This window comes from Gambusia affinis, linkage group LG12 (genome assembly GCF_019740435.1).
Source record: "Gambusia affinis linkage group LG12, SWU_Gaff_1.0, whole genome shotgun sequence".
In the NCBI taxonomy this organism is placed as follows: domain Eukaryota; kingdom Metazoa; phylum Chordata; class Actinopteri; order Cyprinodontiformes; family Poeciliidae; genus Gambusia; species Gambusia affinis.
In genome coordinates, this window is record NC_057879.1 from 1,063,950 (window position 1) to 1,081,237 (window position 17,288).

Sequence of the window (17,288 nt, forward strand, 5' to 3'; positions counted from 1 at the left end):
ATATTATTGCAGATGGGCACAAGCAGGCCTTCTTGAAAAAAAAAACACTAAGAAAGGACACTAGGGGCATCAAGGATAAAAGGGGCAGAGGGTCAAGCCCCCTTCACCCCCCCTTCTGCACATGCCTGTGCAAGAAGCACCAAACTATGCATTGAGTGTGTAGAAATAGACAAATGTTTCAGAATTTGACTCTCTGTAATACATTTCTAAAAAAAAAAAAACCCTTTACTTACTGAGGGTACATTTTTACGCAATATTATATTATTACATTGTAATTATTATTTTTTGAGATATTTTAATAGGAATAAAAAATAGTCATCTAGGAAAAACTACTGAAAAGCAAAAAATATTCAGTATAGAGGCCTTATGTATTGAGTAGCTGAGTAGTTTTCTTTTTTGCAGTCTGACTTAAGTTGTGAAAATGATGCAATCATACAGACAAAATATAAAATTATAATTATTGCAGTATTCTATAACATGGCATAACTTTTGAAACCACTACTTATAGAAGGTAATGTTTACATGTTAGAACAATACTAAGTACTTGCAGAGACAATATTTACTGTTTACTGCACGTTCCCAGTGAGCACAGAATTTTACTCGAGTAGTGATCCTTCAAAATAATATTACCTAAGTAATATTATTTCTTGGATTGCACTGCCTACATGAGAAGCTGCAGTGCAAAACAGCTTCTCCTCAAAGTAAATTTTTGGCCAAAGATTATTCAATTTCATGTGTCATATCTTTCCTGAATAGTCTACAGAAAGACACAAACACACACACATGCACGCATGCTCACACACACACACACACACACACACACACAGGCTTTTAAGGACATCCGTTTGCCAAGGTACAGCCCCTTCTGATTTTGTTACTCTCAAAAGTCAGTGACAAACAAATTTTCTGTGACTCCATTTTCGATCTTGACCAAAGGCTGTTATCTACAAAGCTGCACTGGTAAGGTCAAATTGGCTTGATTTTCAATGCTGTTGTTATTTTATAAATCTTTAGCTAAAGTCAGATTGTGAGAATCACATATATAGATGTTACTTTCATCACTTTTCTAAAACTAAAATATAACCAGAATATAATTTCACAGCTTATTTAAGGGCTAGCTCATTTTTTTATTATTTTTTTATTTATTTTATGTTATGATTTTTCTTAAACTCACGAGAAGGCATGATTCTTTAGGTTTACTATAATGACTTCCTTTAAAAGTGACATTTCTAGTTAAATCAGCTTTTTGGGAACTTAAAGTTTTACTACTGATGAAGAAACCTTTTATGATCGTTAAAAAATAATACACTTAACTTAATGAAAGTTGCCCACTCAAACTGTTTCAAGCTCTTATTCATATACACTCATTGTACATACAGGAACTGTACTTATAACTGTAGGCTTTTAAATATCAGTACATAACAATGGTGTGATCTTCAGCAGGTTCTAACATTTTTAAGCCTAATAACTGTGCAAAACACCTACCAAATTTAAGACTTTCAATATTTCTTAAATAAAATAAAATAAAAAATACTTCTTACAGCCTAGTTTCTTAGAATTGTAGGAAGGAAGCAGCAGCCATGAACTGCTTAGATGTAGTACCTAATGTCGCAACCGCTTATCAGGAAATGTGACCAGATGTTTGAACAGTTTGGTGGTTTGAACATAAAGCTTTGTTCTGAAATAATACTTAGATGGAGAAACATAAGCAGTGACCCAAGAGAAGCATCTGTTATGATGATGGTGTTAATTTCAGTCCCTAGCACAGCTTTTTGTGAGAAATCTGCAGTGTTTCCTGCTCACTTAAAAATATAAAATAACTCACAATTAAAAAAAAAATGGTTTATTTTCATAACATCTGGATATAGCCAGGAGTTAAAACACAAGGTTCTTCAAAAATAATGCTGTCAATGAATCATTTCTGGTAAGAAGCAACACTTTTTTTATATATACAAATATATACAGCAGCGTTGCGAAGGCGTAGGAGACGTGACTTTTTAATCTTGCTGATCAGCAGTTTCAATTCCTGATTTTGGGAAGAAAAACATCAGTGTGACAAAATGTTTATGAATCACTGGGTAAAGTTTGTTATTTCAAAACTATACTTCTCTATAGGATGTATGTAAGTTGATAGGTTGGTATGAGTTATTGAAGAATATATCTAAAGTATTAGAGTAAAATTATAGAAATATGAAGATGGGAGATGACAAATCTCTAACATTTAAAAGTTAACAATTCTAATGAAATAAATCTGGGAGTTTTAAAAGATATAATTTTAGGTCTAAATGTCTTTGATTAAGTCGTATCTCTAATACAGTCTTTACTTAATGCAACTTATTATAATTATTTCTTGTCTGGTGATATTAAGGAAATTAAAAAGGGGACCGATTCTTTAAATGTTGTTACAACATTATCTGATAAAGATGTACCATACTAAGATGAATTTTTCTCTCAATACTCAGTGTTCTATGAGTTTTGTTAGACTACACAGAAATATTCACATAGCCTTTTGCATGTATTTGTGAATTTTGCATTTAATTTTTTTCATGCAGGTAAAGAGAGAACATGGAAATTTCATGCAGAAAAGCCCCAATTGGAATTAAAGTGGCCTCTTTATCTGTAGTATCTGGTTGAATCGACTTTTTACTTAAGAACTTATAGAATCGAATAAATGTTAGAAACATTCCTCAATAAAGATTTTAGTCTGTATTCATATGTTAATATCAAATTAAGTACAAATTAAGTACAAGTTTTGTTCCCAAAACATATTGTGATGGTTAATATATTGTCCAAGGTCCCTTAATGTGTCGAGCTGCATGTGCAAGCAGGTTTTGGCCAAAACCTTTTCAGTTACGTTGGATGTATGCAAGTGAATGTATAAATATATGTAAGTTAGCCCTTTTAGTTATGTTACATATCTGCAATAACCTTTTGGACATGGTGAAGCACAAGTTATCATACAACTGACCTTAAGAAGGCAATACAGATGATAAAAATAACTAATTATGTCTGTCTATAAATTTTGGGGAAGTAATTGCATATGGACATGTAGTTTTTCAACATTTTGTCTGTTTTGTTCAGGCTTGCATTAGTTGTGTAAGATTTTCAACCCAGACTTCTGTGTGTAACTTATAGGAAAATTGATTTTATCCATCTCTAGTCTGACTTCTATATTTCTTTAATGTGCCACAGGTGAAACATCAGCCATGGATGATGATGACTATAATTACATGCTCTACCTGCAGAGTCTGAATACAACAGAGGACCCGAGCCACGTGGTCAGTGAACTTGTCCAGCTGTGTGCCAAAAAGACTGTTAACATGTTTGGTGCAAAATTGATCCCAGTGTTCTACTATGTTAACTTCTTCCTGAGTTACCTTGGAAACGGCCTTGTCCTCCTCATTATCTTCAAGTATGAGAAGCTCACCACAGTCACAAACATCTTTCTGCTGAATTTGGTGCTTTCCAATCTCCTTTTTGCCTCCAGTTTGCCTTTCTGGGCTACCTACCATTTGTCTGAATGGATCTTTGGAGAAGCTCTATGTAAAATGGTCAGCAGTGCTTATTTCATCGGTTTCTACAGCTCCATCCTCTTCCTTACTCTCATGACATTTGACCGATACCTAGCTGTGGTGCATGCGCTTGCAGCTTGCAAGCGCAGGAAAAAAAAGTATGCCATAATATCGTCTGTCATTGTTTGGTGTATCAGTATTTTAGCAAGTGTTAAAGAGTTGGTCCTTCGAAATGTGTTCAAGAACTCGATGCAAGGCAAAATGTGTGAGGAATCAGGGTTATCAGCAAGCAGTATGAGAGTCTGGCGTTTGGTCAGTTCCTATCAACAGTTCATGATTTTCTTCCTCTTACCTCTGATAATGGTCATGTACTGCTACGCTAGGATCACGCTGCGGATTCTCTCCACCCGGATGAAGGAGAAGTGTCGAGCCATAAAACTAATATTTGTAATCATCTTCACATTTTTTGTCTGCTGGACACCCTACAATATTGTATGCCTTCTTCGAGCAATTAATATTTCAGCTGGCGAAACAGACAAGGAAGAATCATGTTCCACCAAGCAAAACCTAGATTATGCATATTACTTGACCCGAAACATTGCATACTTGTATTGTTGTATTAGTCCAATGTTTTACACATTTCTAGGGAAAAAGTTCCAGAGTCATTTCAACAAACTGGTGATTAAAAAAATTCCCTGCCTGTCCAGACACATTAGCTTCAACAGCCAGAGCACTAGAAGCACATCACAGAGAACACCTCATTCTGTTTACGAATACTGAGCAAACATAAAAATCCTGATCTTTTAACAGATACAGAATGTCATAATGCACTCTCGTGACATGATTCAATAGTAAATATTCTTCTCTAATGGCTTGGCCATTATGATATGTTACACATTTAACTTCAGTTTTTCTGTGCTGAACATTCCAAACTGTAAGCCTTTAGTTTCCACTTTGAAGTAAATCTTTTGTTATATTCAGCTCCACAGCCACGACCTGCCGGATTTAAAACTTTGTGAACAAGGAGATGTTATGTTTGAAATCTGGTCAGTTGAATTATTACTGTTGTGAAAAAATACATTGAATGATTTTGAATTTCTTCTTATTATGGTTTTAAATATACTGATATGTTTACAATGATCATTTTAATGTAAAGTGTTTTCAAACTGTGATCATCTGGGAACAAACTTATATGAATGATTTTCTCACACCAATTTGACAACTGTTGCCAACATATCACACTGAATGCGATCTGAACTGTTCAGAGAGGAAGCATTGCAATGACACATCAGAACAAGAAGTAGCAGAGAAAAAGAAACACAACAGCTGAGATATGTGAAGGTCCTCTCTCAGTTTCTCACGCTGAAATGCCTTTGCAGCATCGTCATGTCACTTGTTTATCTGGCTGCATCCTTTCTGACATTATTACTTATACAGCAGTATATTTTTACAGCCCTGATACAGTATATAAAATCAGATTTTTTTTGTCTTAATCATTACAGTATTACCTAACTAGTCATTGATAGCATTAACTTACTTTTTAAATTGTCGTCTTCTCTTTTTTAATTATGATTACTTTGTGTAAAAGGTGGAATAATCAGTAAAAATAGCTTCTGAACATGTATTACCTAACAGCATTTAAAACTCATAGATATAAATTATCTTCCAAATGTTAAACGCTTATCTTCTGCATTTAATTTCTTTCATGTAAACTTAATGGAAAAAATATTCTGTACCTTGTCTCATTGAATGTTATGTTTGTGAATATGAATTATAAAGCTTCTCTGTTGTAATGGACCATGGACATGGGTTTAATACACATCAAGATATGTCACACTGCAGTGCTGTGATAAAATTAATTTAAAAACACTTTTCTCTAGATTCCTTTAAGTCATGGGGTACACTGGACATTACTTTAATATTTCAATCAAATGTCATATTTTAAAAAACAAAATTAATTTTAATCCAAAGCAAGAGGTTTTTATTAGGTGAAAAATCTATATACAAATCATGTAAAGCAGCACAAATACAGGATGTGTTAGCATGCATTAAAAATGACTTAAGAATTGTAGGCCTCATTCAGGATAACAATGAAGTGAAATACAGGAAAGAGGTACAACATCTTGTGGACTGGTGTAGAAAAAACAACCTGTTTCTGAACGTTGACAAGACAAAAGAGATTGTAATCAACTTCAGAAGGTCTCGATCCAAACACACACCACTCCTCATCATTGACAGAGCAGTGGAGATCGTCAGCAGTGCTAAGATCCTGAGGCTTCACATTGCAGACAACCTTGGCTGGACACCTCATATCACTTCCCTACTGAAAAAGGGAAGTGATCAGTCATCTCACTTTCTGAGATGAATGATCCTCTCCACCTTCTACAGAGGAACCGTTGAGAGCCTGCTGACCAGCAGTATCTCCATCTGGTCAAGGAGCTCCAAGGTCTCTGCGAAAAGTGGTGAAGACAGCAGAGAGGATCATTGGGTCTCCATTCCCCCCTATCCATACCATTGCGCACAGACTCTGCTTAGCCAGAGCAAACCAGATCCTCTCTGATTCCACCCGTCCTCTCCATGGTCAGTTCATCCGGTTGGCATCTGGCAGAAGATTCAGTGGCATCCGCTGTAAAACAACCAGACTCAGAAAAAGCTGTCTCCCACTGGCAATCATTTTGCTCAACAATCCCATCAGTAAGACTGTCTTAGACTTCTTAGACTTCAACACCCACGGTGTTTCTACTTTTCTTATTTTGTCAATTTAGGTTTAGTTGGTCTTTTTGTCTGAATCTATGTTTATCTTTCTTTAGTGATTCTAGTTTTTTAGTTTTTTTTCTTTAATTCTAGTTTCTCTAGCTCTATGTTCCATAGTTCTTATTGTTGGTAGATCAGCCTTGTTTCTATTTAGGTTCGTTATGGTTTCCCTCATGTCTTTCTCTCCTACTTCATCGGATTTTCTTTACTCGTAGTGTCTGTATCAAAAGTATTTTTCTCCTCCCCATTTCCTCCTTTTTGTCTTCCCCAGCAGATCTTCTTAGCTTCCCTGGTCCACCTTTTCCCCGCCCCTCAGCCAGTTCCTGTGCCAACCACTCTCCCCTGCAGTCAATTAAGCTCATCAGCCCTGGTTTCGTCTAGCTTCTTCTTTTTCTTCTTCTTTGTGATTTTAATCAAATTGTCATCTAACCTTAAAATGTATTATCGCCATCTACTGTGCTGGAGTGTGGACCAGAGTATCTCCCTTTAATCTAAATTCTTACATATAATCCTGTTACCTTCAAAAATGTATAACTGCTTTATTTATTTTATGTTTAATTAAAATCTTATTAAGTTTTAATGTCTCTATATCATATTTCCTAATTTCTTGTTTTAGCTTCTCTCTACTTACTGTATATTTTTCACAATGAATAATTACATGTTCTACTGTTTCCATATCCATACCACATTCACAACTACCTGTTGGATGTTTACCTATCAAATGTAGAGTTTTATTTAATCCAGTATGTCCAAGGCACAATCTTGTCATTACTACTTGTTCTTTTCAATTTTCTCCTATTATTTCCATATTCCCTACTTTCTTTTGTATATGAAATAAATGACGACCTTTAGTTCCTTCTTCCCACAATTGTTGCCATTCAGATTTAATTTTGGTCTTAATAATTGATTTTATTTCAGATTTACAATACGTTATTTCCATAATTCTACTTTGTTTCAAAGACACCTTAGCTAAATGATCTGCCATTTCATTCGCTTCTATACCTTTATCAGCTGGAATCCACATAAACCCAATCTCTATTTGAGTTTGTGTCATTCTAAATATAACTTCATAAATTTCGTATACTAACTCCATACGACTTTCAGATGAAATATTTAAAGTAGACATTAGTGCTGATAATGAATCTGAACATAAAATAACTTTTCCTATTTAATTTTGCTCTACCCACTGTAAGGCCATCAGTATTGCTAACATTTCCACTGTATAAACAGCTAAATGGTCAGATGTTCTTTGTTTCATAAATATATCTAGTTCAGGAATAGCATAAGCAAATCCTGTTTTATTTTAAACTAAATCTTTTGAACCATCTGTATATATAATTCTGAAGGATCTATACGTATTCTTAATTCTGTCATTTACAAAACTTACCCAGTTATTATCTTTATTAACCTGCATTTTGCTATAAACTTCTAAATCAACTGTCGCGTATGGAAACAGCCAAAAAGGTATAATTGGATGAGGCACCAAAGCACAGTATCTCTTTCCCTGTAACCCCATTTCTCTAGCAGATTTATCTGCTGCCCATGCAAAACAGTCTATTTTTAGCTTTTCCACTCTCCCAGCAAAGTCTCAAGATTCTTACTGCTGGATTATTCTCCTCTTATGTCCCTGCAAATTCACCCAATAATTCAGCATAATTTTCTATTGTCTTAAATATAAAGAAATCTCTCCCATTTCCACCTGCACTGCCAAAGATGGAGATGTCCTCAAAGCTCCACAGCATAATCTCAAAGCTTGATTCTGAATTACTTCTAACTTACTAATCACTGTTTTCGCAGCCTGCCTGTAGACTACACATCCATAAACCAACACTGATCTAATTAAAGCAATATACATCTTTTTTAAATTAATTTTATTTGCACCCCAATCTAACCTTGTTAAACACCTCATTATATTTATATCTTTTTTACATTTCCCTTCAATATACTTTACAGCAAATATATATCAGTCTTGCACAGTAGAAATAGACTGAAAGCTGTTGCAAGATTAAAATTGTGTGTTGTTTAATATAAGTGATCAGAACCAATTAGAAATCCATGAAAAAAAGAACACAAACAATACTGTCTGCCCCAACAAGCACCACAAGACACTAAAACATCAAATGTCTTTATTGTCAAATCAGTCAATGACATAAAAGAAAACATAACTTGACTACTGCACTTTGAATTGCCTTGTTGCTGAAAATGTGCTATATAAATAAAATTGCCTACCTCCTGACAGTCAACATATTCCAGAATTAGTTTTTCTACAAATAATTTTAGTAACTTAAAAAGATCAAAATCTTTAAGTTAAATAGGAATGAATTGACTCTCCTGCTACTAAACATGAGTTTGACAAAAACGGTATTGCTGATTTGTTGAGGTATGATTTATCTCAGTGACGAGGCTGTTACAGTTTCAGCAGCAGATGTCGCTGGTGATGAATGAATGACCAAAGAGTAATGAACCTTTGGCAAAGCAAAGGGCTGGAAAGCTTCATTGCTTCCGGAGGCGAAATTTGGCCATGACTAGTCTTTGAAAGCAAAGGTGTTTTCAAAGACCAACTTAGTCTTTAAGAAGTTGCGGTGTTACTGAGAGAAAACCATGCTTTGTATTTTCTACCTTGCCTTAAGTCATTAAAAGAGTTATTTTTATGAATTCATCAATGGCAAATTCTTAAATATAGCCTACCTAAATTCCGCCACTAGATGGAACCAACCGAACACTTTCCACGCCTGTGAATGTCAACAAACTGACATGCAACAGGATAGATAATATCATATTCTCTTTGGAATCAATAAAGTATTTTTGATTTTGAATATAGGTGATATAGTCAACATGAAGTCATTATATCGACTGATGCCAGGGAACGTTTTTACAGATAGAATGACGGTTTCACAAATCACAACTTTCTTTTTTATATTAGTATAAAATAGCGCAAGTCAAGTTCGACCTCTCAAAGTGTAGCTATCAACTCTATGTAGTTTCATGGACTCAGTTTCTGATGTTTATAGAAATCTTTTGCAGCCAGGTTTAGTTTTTGTTTTCTGAGTCGTATTCTTGATCTGTTAAATTTTAACAGTTCTTTGTCTTACATCTTGCAGAGCTTTAACCCCCCTCTTTTTATGTGTTGTGAGAACATCTCGGCGCGTCCTGCAGCTGAGCCCTTCAAAAGCTTTAGTATTGTTATACATCATGGGCTGTACCATACCGTAAGGAGGTAGGGGTGGATGGTGTCCTTTCCTTTGGTTGGACACCTTCTGTCTCTCTGCCTATCTGCCTGACAATGGAGCCGCAGCCCGACAGCGGTCTGGCCGGAGATTGGACGGTGTGGACCACTCTTTACTGGGTTTTTGGTGTTTGTTAGAGGGAAACAAGGCAATAGGCAGCAAGCTAAGTGAGGCAGACATCCATTCTGTTTCATCGCAGAGTAAAAACAAAGTCTGCTGTGTTATCAACACACAGTTGGCGGGGGGCGGGGAGAGACACCTGGAACCACTGAATTTTCGCCTTTGTTAGCCTTTTCTGTGAAGATGTCCGCTTTGACTGGGATGGCAATGCTGCTAGTTACGTCTCTCATCATCACATCTAACGGCGCATGGTCAGCATCCAGTAAGTACATTATCATTTCTCTCTCTCTCCTTCAGTGTGTGTCTCTATCACACACGCGCACACACGCAAACACAGAGCTTTTCCTTGCGATATATGAAGACAGTTATTTTGTGTTGAGAACAGAGCAGTGGACTATGCAGGGTGGTCCGTTGAACGAGATCAGCGGCCCAGCATCACCAACCGCGCGATACTTTTATTCATCAAGGACGAGAGAAGCAGAATCTGCTTCCCGTAGAAAACACAGAGGCAGGGCCGGTATATCGGGGTACCTCGTCAGATTTTGATGGGTAGCAGACATAGTTAGAACACCTGCCCAATCCTCCATGGCGCTCTAACGAAATTTGGTTTTCGGCCCTCTATTTCTGCTTAGATTAGATCATTAGCATACCTGCTATAAACATTTCCGACAGTGCTGTTTACATTATATCCTATGTATCGTATAGGCTTCATTTATCGGTTAGTCAATTTATTCTTGATATTGTTGGAGTTCATTCATTTTTGTCTCTGAGCACCACCCAGGTTGGTTAACCAGTTTCAAAACCCGATCAGAACCTCTCAGTGTAAATTACCTTAAGAAATAATATTTGGTTATATATAAAAACAGGCTTTAATGTCGGGAAATGATCAAACGTTATAAGCCATACATGTCATACAAATGGATCAGATAGAGTTACATTCACTGTCCAGCGAGGGGTCACGGTTAGCTCACCTTATGGATGTAACCAAGTGAGGCAAAGATTGTAGCGCGAGTTAGTTATTTATTCTTCTCTGCAATCTGTACCCTCCCTAAAGTGTAGTCTAATCAGTTTCACTCTGTTTACATATGACTGCCAGCAGTCACAAATAAACATGGTCATATAAGCTGCTGCGTGTAAGCAGATAAAAGAGGCTGAAAGAGATAGAGGAAAAGACAGAATCCATAACAATATTTATTAGTGATTTCCTGAATTTTGGGAAATTGGTTATCCCCGATCTTATCCACCTCAGGAAAGATTTTTTAAAAATCACCCACTGTCCTCTTCTACTCTCCCTTGAGAGAGATTTGTCTGATAGACTAGGTCAGTGGTTCCCAAAGATTTTCTGGGCCCCCCTATGGATAACAATGAAATCCCCCCCAAAAAGAAAAAAAAATCAACTGGTCACACACATTGTTCAACCAGACATAAACTTATACACATATTGTGTTTTTAAATTCCACTGAAGTTCTCTTCAGGTTGCAAAAAAAAACAACAAAAAAAAAAAAACACTACAAACCATTTTTCTGTAACTGTTTTTTCTTGTTTTTTCATTCATCCATACTGCTTCTCTTAGTTCCAATAGCTAAAAATTACATTTATAGTAGGAGAGTCTTTCTATCTTGAGAATGTGGACCCCTACTGTGCAGATTCTGTCAATTGAAGTAATTTTAAAAGTGCTTTTGGGAAAGTTTCATAACTTTTAATTTGATGTAAAAATAATATTCGTTTTAGCCACATAAATGATCATGCTCAGCAGCAAACATGTCACCAACTACAGTTTAGAATAGCTCACTGAGATATTAATGCAGTGGGCACATAACCTGATGTAAAAGCATTTTGCCTGATGATTAAGAAAATTTAGTCATTGTTACCAAATGTTATCAAACATGCCCTTTTGAAGCCAAAAAACCCCTCATAGATATATGAGCCAACCACGAGAATCAACTAATTTAAAGTTACAGCTCGGTTTCACACAAATACAAAGACACTAGCATAAATGTTTGGCTGTTGCACTGGACCACTCGAGGTCTTTTTCCTATTTTTCCTCTCTCTCTGAAGGATAAGTCCTTTTTTGCATCATTGTTTTTAGGCCTGTCACGATAGCAAATTTTGCTGAACGATTAATTGTCTCAAAAAACTATTGCGATAGACGATAGTATTGTTTGAAGACCTTTTTACACTGATTTAATGGAAATGACGTAGTAATGCATGTGATTTCCTGCCAAAGATAAGTACACTTTATTTTAAAAAGAACACCCAACACTGGAACTGATAAACAAAATAAACAAAACAACCAAAAATAAAAATAAAATTGATTCTCAGTCTCCATTAACAAAAATGTACTTGAATAAAAACACCAAAGTGTAAATAAATACTGCATTCAACCAAAAGAGTGCAGATTATGAAGTCTGTTTACCATATTGCCCTTCGGTAATCATTAGATTTAAATAGAGAAGAAGGACACATCCGACTACCTGATGCAATAGTTCACACTACACGTTAGTTCACACCTACATTTTCCCCTTATGACAATCTTAGAACTTTGATCGTTCTTAGATTGTCTCTTGTGATCATCCTGTAGTGTGTGGTGAGTTACGCTAGATCGTTGTGGCCCCTCCGATCTAAATCAGGGGTTTTCCCCACTGGGATCGTTACCGCAGCCTGTTGAATGTGACAGGTAGCCAATCAGAAAACCGGATTCTGCTCCGCGCTTTCTGAGGGGAAATTACAGAGGGGAATCAAAACAGCTGACACAGCGCAACCTGAAGTCCACCGGACATTGGAGATGATATGTGGAAACAACATTAATGTTTATAAAACATTTGGTGCAAAGAATATAGAAATGAGGAGGGGAGGAGTTGGAGCCAAATTGCTACCAGTTGATGAACCCGGTAACTTTTCAGCTGTTCTTCGTTAACGTGACATAAAAAGGTTCTAATGATTTTCATTCAGTCAGGACGTTACACTGACACTAGAGCCACATGCACTGCAGGTAGATTGTAGTAAAGCATTGATTAATGCCTGGTTTTAAAATTAGTTAGCTGGACTTGTAGCCATTATGTTGTGCCCACTGTTGGACATCACACGGCACATCGAACCCGATGGAACCGTTATACCTAGGATTTCTGTCGGATAATGTGTGGTCTCAGATTTTGAAAATGGGCCGACAATCGACTGACAGCACTAAGATGGTGTAGTGTGCGCTGGGCATTACACTAAGGAAATGAGGAAGGGAGGGTCAGTGGAGAGCACCGGAGTTGAGCCTTTTTTCATTTAGCGTCATCCACAGAAAGAGAAAAAGGCTGGAAGAGATGATAACGGCGATAATTAAAATGACGTAGATAGTTTTAATTTATCGTACGATTAATCGATTTCTTGTTTATCGTGACAGGCCTAATTGTTTTGCTAACTTATCTTCCACTGGAGCTTTGGAGGTTTGGATGGAAGCTCATATTACTAATCAGGTGTGACCTACCGCGGCTATTAGGGGGCCCCCAAGAGCAATTTCTTTCTTTCTTTTTGGCCATGTAAAGAATGATTTCTACATGATCAAATATATATTATTGTTTAAAATGATCACAAATTTATAATGAAATTGGTTGTTTTTTAATATAATCACATAGAAATCATTACCGTACTTAAAAAAAATAAATCAGTTCCACTTGGTTTTACCACCACTTAGGGCCCCGGGGCCTTAAGCTGCTGCTTAGTTTGCTTTGGCTTGGGCCGGCCCTGCGCAGAGGGTTTGACTGACTGGAGTGAGGCTGCTTTGCTCTAAGAAAAGGAGAAAGACTGGCTGGATAGGAACTTATTCAGTTGATGTGTGAATAGTATAAATCAGGAAACAAAAAAAGTAAAATGATAACCTTCCAGAGTTCAGCCACTCTCTTTGCTCCAGAGCCTGTAGTGTGGAGTGAGCTTTCCTTAGCTCTGTGATCAGCCTCCTTAGCAGCTCAGATCTAACTTCGACCCTCTGTTTCAACAGCAAAAGACAAGCTGTTGTCTTTTGCTTATTTTCAAAATAGTGCTCAAGACTATTTTGAAAACATGTCAAAAGTTTGACAGGTTTTTTTTAGCCTAATTGTAATTTTGTTGATGAGAAAGTTCTTTTATATTCTGATTCTAGTAACCTGAAATTCCAGTCTTTGTGATAAAATGTCATCGTTTACTTTCTTTATTTAGTGTGTAGATGATTTCTGTTTCACCTTGCAACTGCTATTATAGAATAGACAACTTACTGTTTAAAGTGCTCTTTGCCTTTATTTTTTATCTTGCTGGTTTAGGGAAGTGTGATGACAGCTTGGTAACAGCCCTTCCCATTAAATCCTTCAACAGCTCATCAGAATATGGCAGAGGATATGCAGCCGCTTTTGCTAAACTCAACAGAGTACAAGGTATGGCAGTGTAATGTCACACACATTACAATTCCTGATGCTGTGTGAACATTGATTCCCTTTCTAAGAATGTTCATTCTTCATATATACTGTTTTATTGAAGCTTTTACTTACATAATTGGTTTAAGATGAGGGTGTCTTTCTTTAAGTTTGTAGGGGTGATATTTTAACATTCTTAATGGATTGGAGAGCAGAGACAATTAAAAACAGTAGAGCAGGGAGAAGATGCCACTAGCCTACATCTTATATATTTAGTCCAGTACAATGTAAAGCTGCATAATTATTCTAAATACCATTGTGATTTCAATGTGAATACAGGAACAGGAGGGACTGCTTGAACGGGAGGCTCCAATATGTAGTCTCTATACATTTCGATTCTGCTCTCAAATCATAGTTAACTAGTTAAATGGAAGTTCACAGTTTTTACAATCATGTCTGCCTGTCAATGATATTTGTCTTATACTTCGCACCTCAGCTCCTGCTGCGCCAACTAATGCTCAAAGCGGGTGGCAGGGACATTAGAGAAATTTGAGTAAAATGGGGGCTCATTATAATTAGTATCATCACTGTAATATTTAACAATCAATTGTTTGCACATTACTGAAGTCAGACGTACACTGCATGTCTGCACTGAGTTTACTCACAGACTGAACAGTTATTGGTTTCTGCTTTGCTCTACATCTCACCTTTTTTGCAACGGCGCCTTATAGTTCATAGTGGTTGTGGATCTATTATTACTCCTGGTGGTGAATTGGAGGTATGACATTGATAGATCAATTTTAACTCCTCAGTGTTTTGTGAAACATTCCAAACACAGGATGGTCGGAAATGATCCAAAGTCACAATCCTGGATAAGGCTTATGTAACTGGACATATAACCGGATAGAGCTTATGTTCTGTCTGTAACATGAATGGATGTTGTATTCTCTACCCCCTTGGGCTTTTAATGTTTTTCACTCAGATCTGACCTGACTACTTGCAGCATTAGATCTTTAGTACTTCTGTTCTACTGGAAGTTGAGTCTGTGATAAAAGTCAGTAAATGTTGTGTTTGAAATTTCTATTGAGAAAACCTCAGAAGATATTAAACTGCTTTCTATGTTCATGACTTTGATCGGTCTAGGGCAGGGGTCTCAAACTGCAGTCCTCAAGGGCCGATGTCCTGCAACTTTTAGATGTGCCTCTGCTGCACCACATCTGAATAGAATAAGTAGGTCATTAAGGCACTGGAGAACTGATCTACACAAGGAGGAGGTAATTAAGCCATTTCATTCCAGTGTTTTGTACCTGTGGCACATCTAAAACACATCTAAAATATGCAGGGCAATGGTCCCTGAGGACCAGAATTGAGAAACATTGGTCTAGGGCCAGGACAGTAGTCTGCCTCACTTAAGGCAAAAAAAGCCAGAATCTACCCAGATGACAATTCATTTCAGGATCCAGTTACTAAATAATTTATCATACCGTCATGACTTCTCACTCAGATGTAGACTGCTGATTAGAAGTATTTATCCACAGTGAAGTGAGTTCAACAAAATAAATTTTAATCATCTGTTTCTCTGTATTGACATGAGATTTGTCATGTTTCTCTGAATTGGCTTAAAAGAAGACACGCATCTCAAAATGAGATGTTAGTGTAGAACTCAAATTGAGATTGTTTTTTTATGTTCCTTGCTCGCCAGTGGCTGGTTTTAAATTCTCCAAGAAGCTTTTTCTGACTCAAAGTATTATTGTTTTGACCCGAGGACAACAGGAGGGTTAAATTTGAGAGATGGTAAAGAAGCCCTCCAATCTCTAGACCTGGACCTTAGAGTGGTAAATGATATATAGGTAAACCGGATGCCCCTGTCTGGAGTTCAATTCCCAACCCTTGGACCTTTGCTGCATGGAAATTGTAAATAAAGACCTCTCGTGTCAGAAAAAACTCTAAAAGAAAGTGTAAATATGGTTAGAAATATATTTTTTCCTAGACTTTATGGGTTTTTTTGAGCCATATATAAACACATGCATCTGCCAATTCACAAACACGTGCCAATTCATTTTATTGTAGCCCATTCACTGGTCAGTGGGTAGATTGATTCAGCTAATGCTATTGTCAGGAGTTTGTGTTTTTGGCCTTGATTGTAGCAACAGTGAATTTGTTGAAAGCAGAGATAAAATGTTCATGAGCTCCATAGCAATGAAAATAGAGCCACTAGTTAAGGGAAGACAAATAGATTTGATAAAAACAGGAAAAATCTTTGTGGAAACTGAGTTATACCTGAGAGAAACTGTAGGAGTGGATAAATTATAAATCTTCTTTCTTCCTCCCCTGTTCCTAATTTTTCTCACTCTGAACAACCCAACACTTAGGTGCTGGAGGCTGGTCACCTTTGGATACAAATCGTTACCAGTGGCTGCAGGTAGACCTGGGCTCTAGGAAACAAGTAGTTTCCATAGCAACCCAGGGGCGCTACAGAAGCTCCGATTGGACAAGTCAGTACCAGCTGCTCTACAGTGATACAGCCAAAAACTGGAGGCCATATTTAAAGGATGGAAACATTTGGGTAAGATTAAAATGAAAATTTTATTTGCAGAAAAAAACCAGTCTTGTCACACACAGACACCTGTAGTTTGAACAGTTTTATTTTAAATTAAGTTCATTTTATTGATATTACCTCAAATTTACAGCAAATGTCATCTAATTCTTTAAGCAAAAACAAGTTTAATTTAAATGCACCCAATTAAAATCCATACTAATTCCAAGTATCCTAAAATTCTCCAATTCATTAAAAAACAAATATCAAAAGCCATCAGAAATATAGTTCAGTCATAACAACAAACAAAATAAAGCGCAGCTACTTGAGTAACTGTAACCCTCTAGCAGAGTTAACATTCTGTCTCTAAACCCCACACAGTCATTATGCTGCATGATCTGTTAAACAATGTCTTTTGTTCTGAAATACACCGCGTTCCAAAATATTATGCAAATTGGATTTAAGTATCATAAAGATAACTTTTTTGTTATGCTATTAAATTTATAGATTGTATTGTGTGTCAGGGCTCTTTGAATCACGATAATTAATTTTAGAGAACTGGTTGATTAGTTTGTCTGGTGAGATCAATTAAAGGAAATCTACTTAAAAAGGATGTTCCACATTATTAAGCAGGCCACAAGTTTCAAGCAATATGGGAAAGAGAAAGGATCTCTGCTGACATAAATCATCAGATAGTTTAGTGCCGTATGACAAGGTATGAAAACATTCGATATTTAACAAAAACTGAAGTGTTATTGTACTGTGA

The 17,288-nt window shown here is 36.5% G+C and overlaps 2 protein-coding genes across 2 annotated transcripts in view; both read left to right on the forward strand.

The window, feature by feature from the left end:
• Nucleotides 1–887: 887 nt before the first annotated feature.
• ccr12a (chemokine (C-C motif) receptor 12a) lies at nt 888–5,381 on the forward strand. The gene is made up of 2 exons (XM_044133424.1): nt 888–960; nt 3,193–5,381. Exon 2 carries the CDS (start codon nt 3,207–3,209, stop codon nt 4,290–4,292), a length of 1,086 nt encoding a protein of 361 aa, XP_043989359.1. The 5' UTR covers nt 888–960; nt 3,193–3,206; the 3' UTR covers nt 4,293–5,381.
• Nucleotides 5,382–9,489: 4,108 nt separating this feature from the next.
• cntnap2b (contactin associated protein 2b) overlaps nt 9,490–17,288 on the forward strand; it is a 55,554-nt gene continuing 47,755 nt past the window's right edge. Inside the window, 3 exon segments of the mRNA XM_044133425.1 lie at nt 9,490–9,875; nt 13,897–14,007; nt 16,359–16,552. Of these exon segments, the coding sequence (XP_043989360.1) occupies nt 9,797–9,875; nt 13,897–14,007; nt 16,359–16,552 (384 nt within the window). The 5' untranslated portion in view covers nt 9,490–9,796.

Bases quoted from the DNA above. Each gene is read 5' to 3' on its own strand.
- ccr12a (XM_044133424.1), top strand. From the start codon at position 3,207: ATGGATGATGATGACTATAATTACATGCTCTACCTGCAGAGTCTGAAT.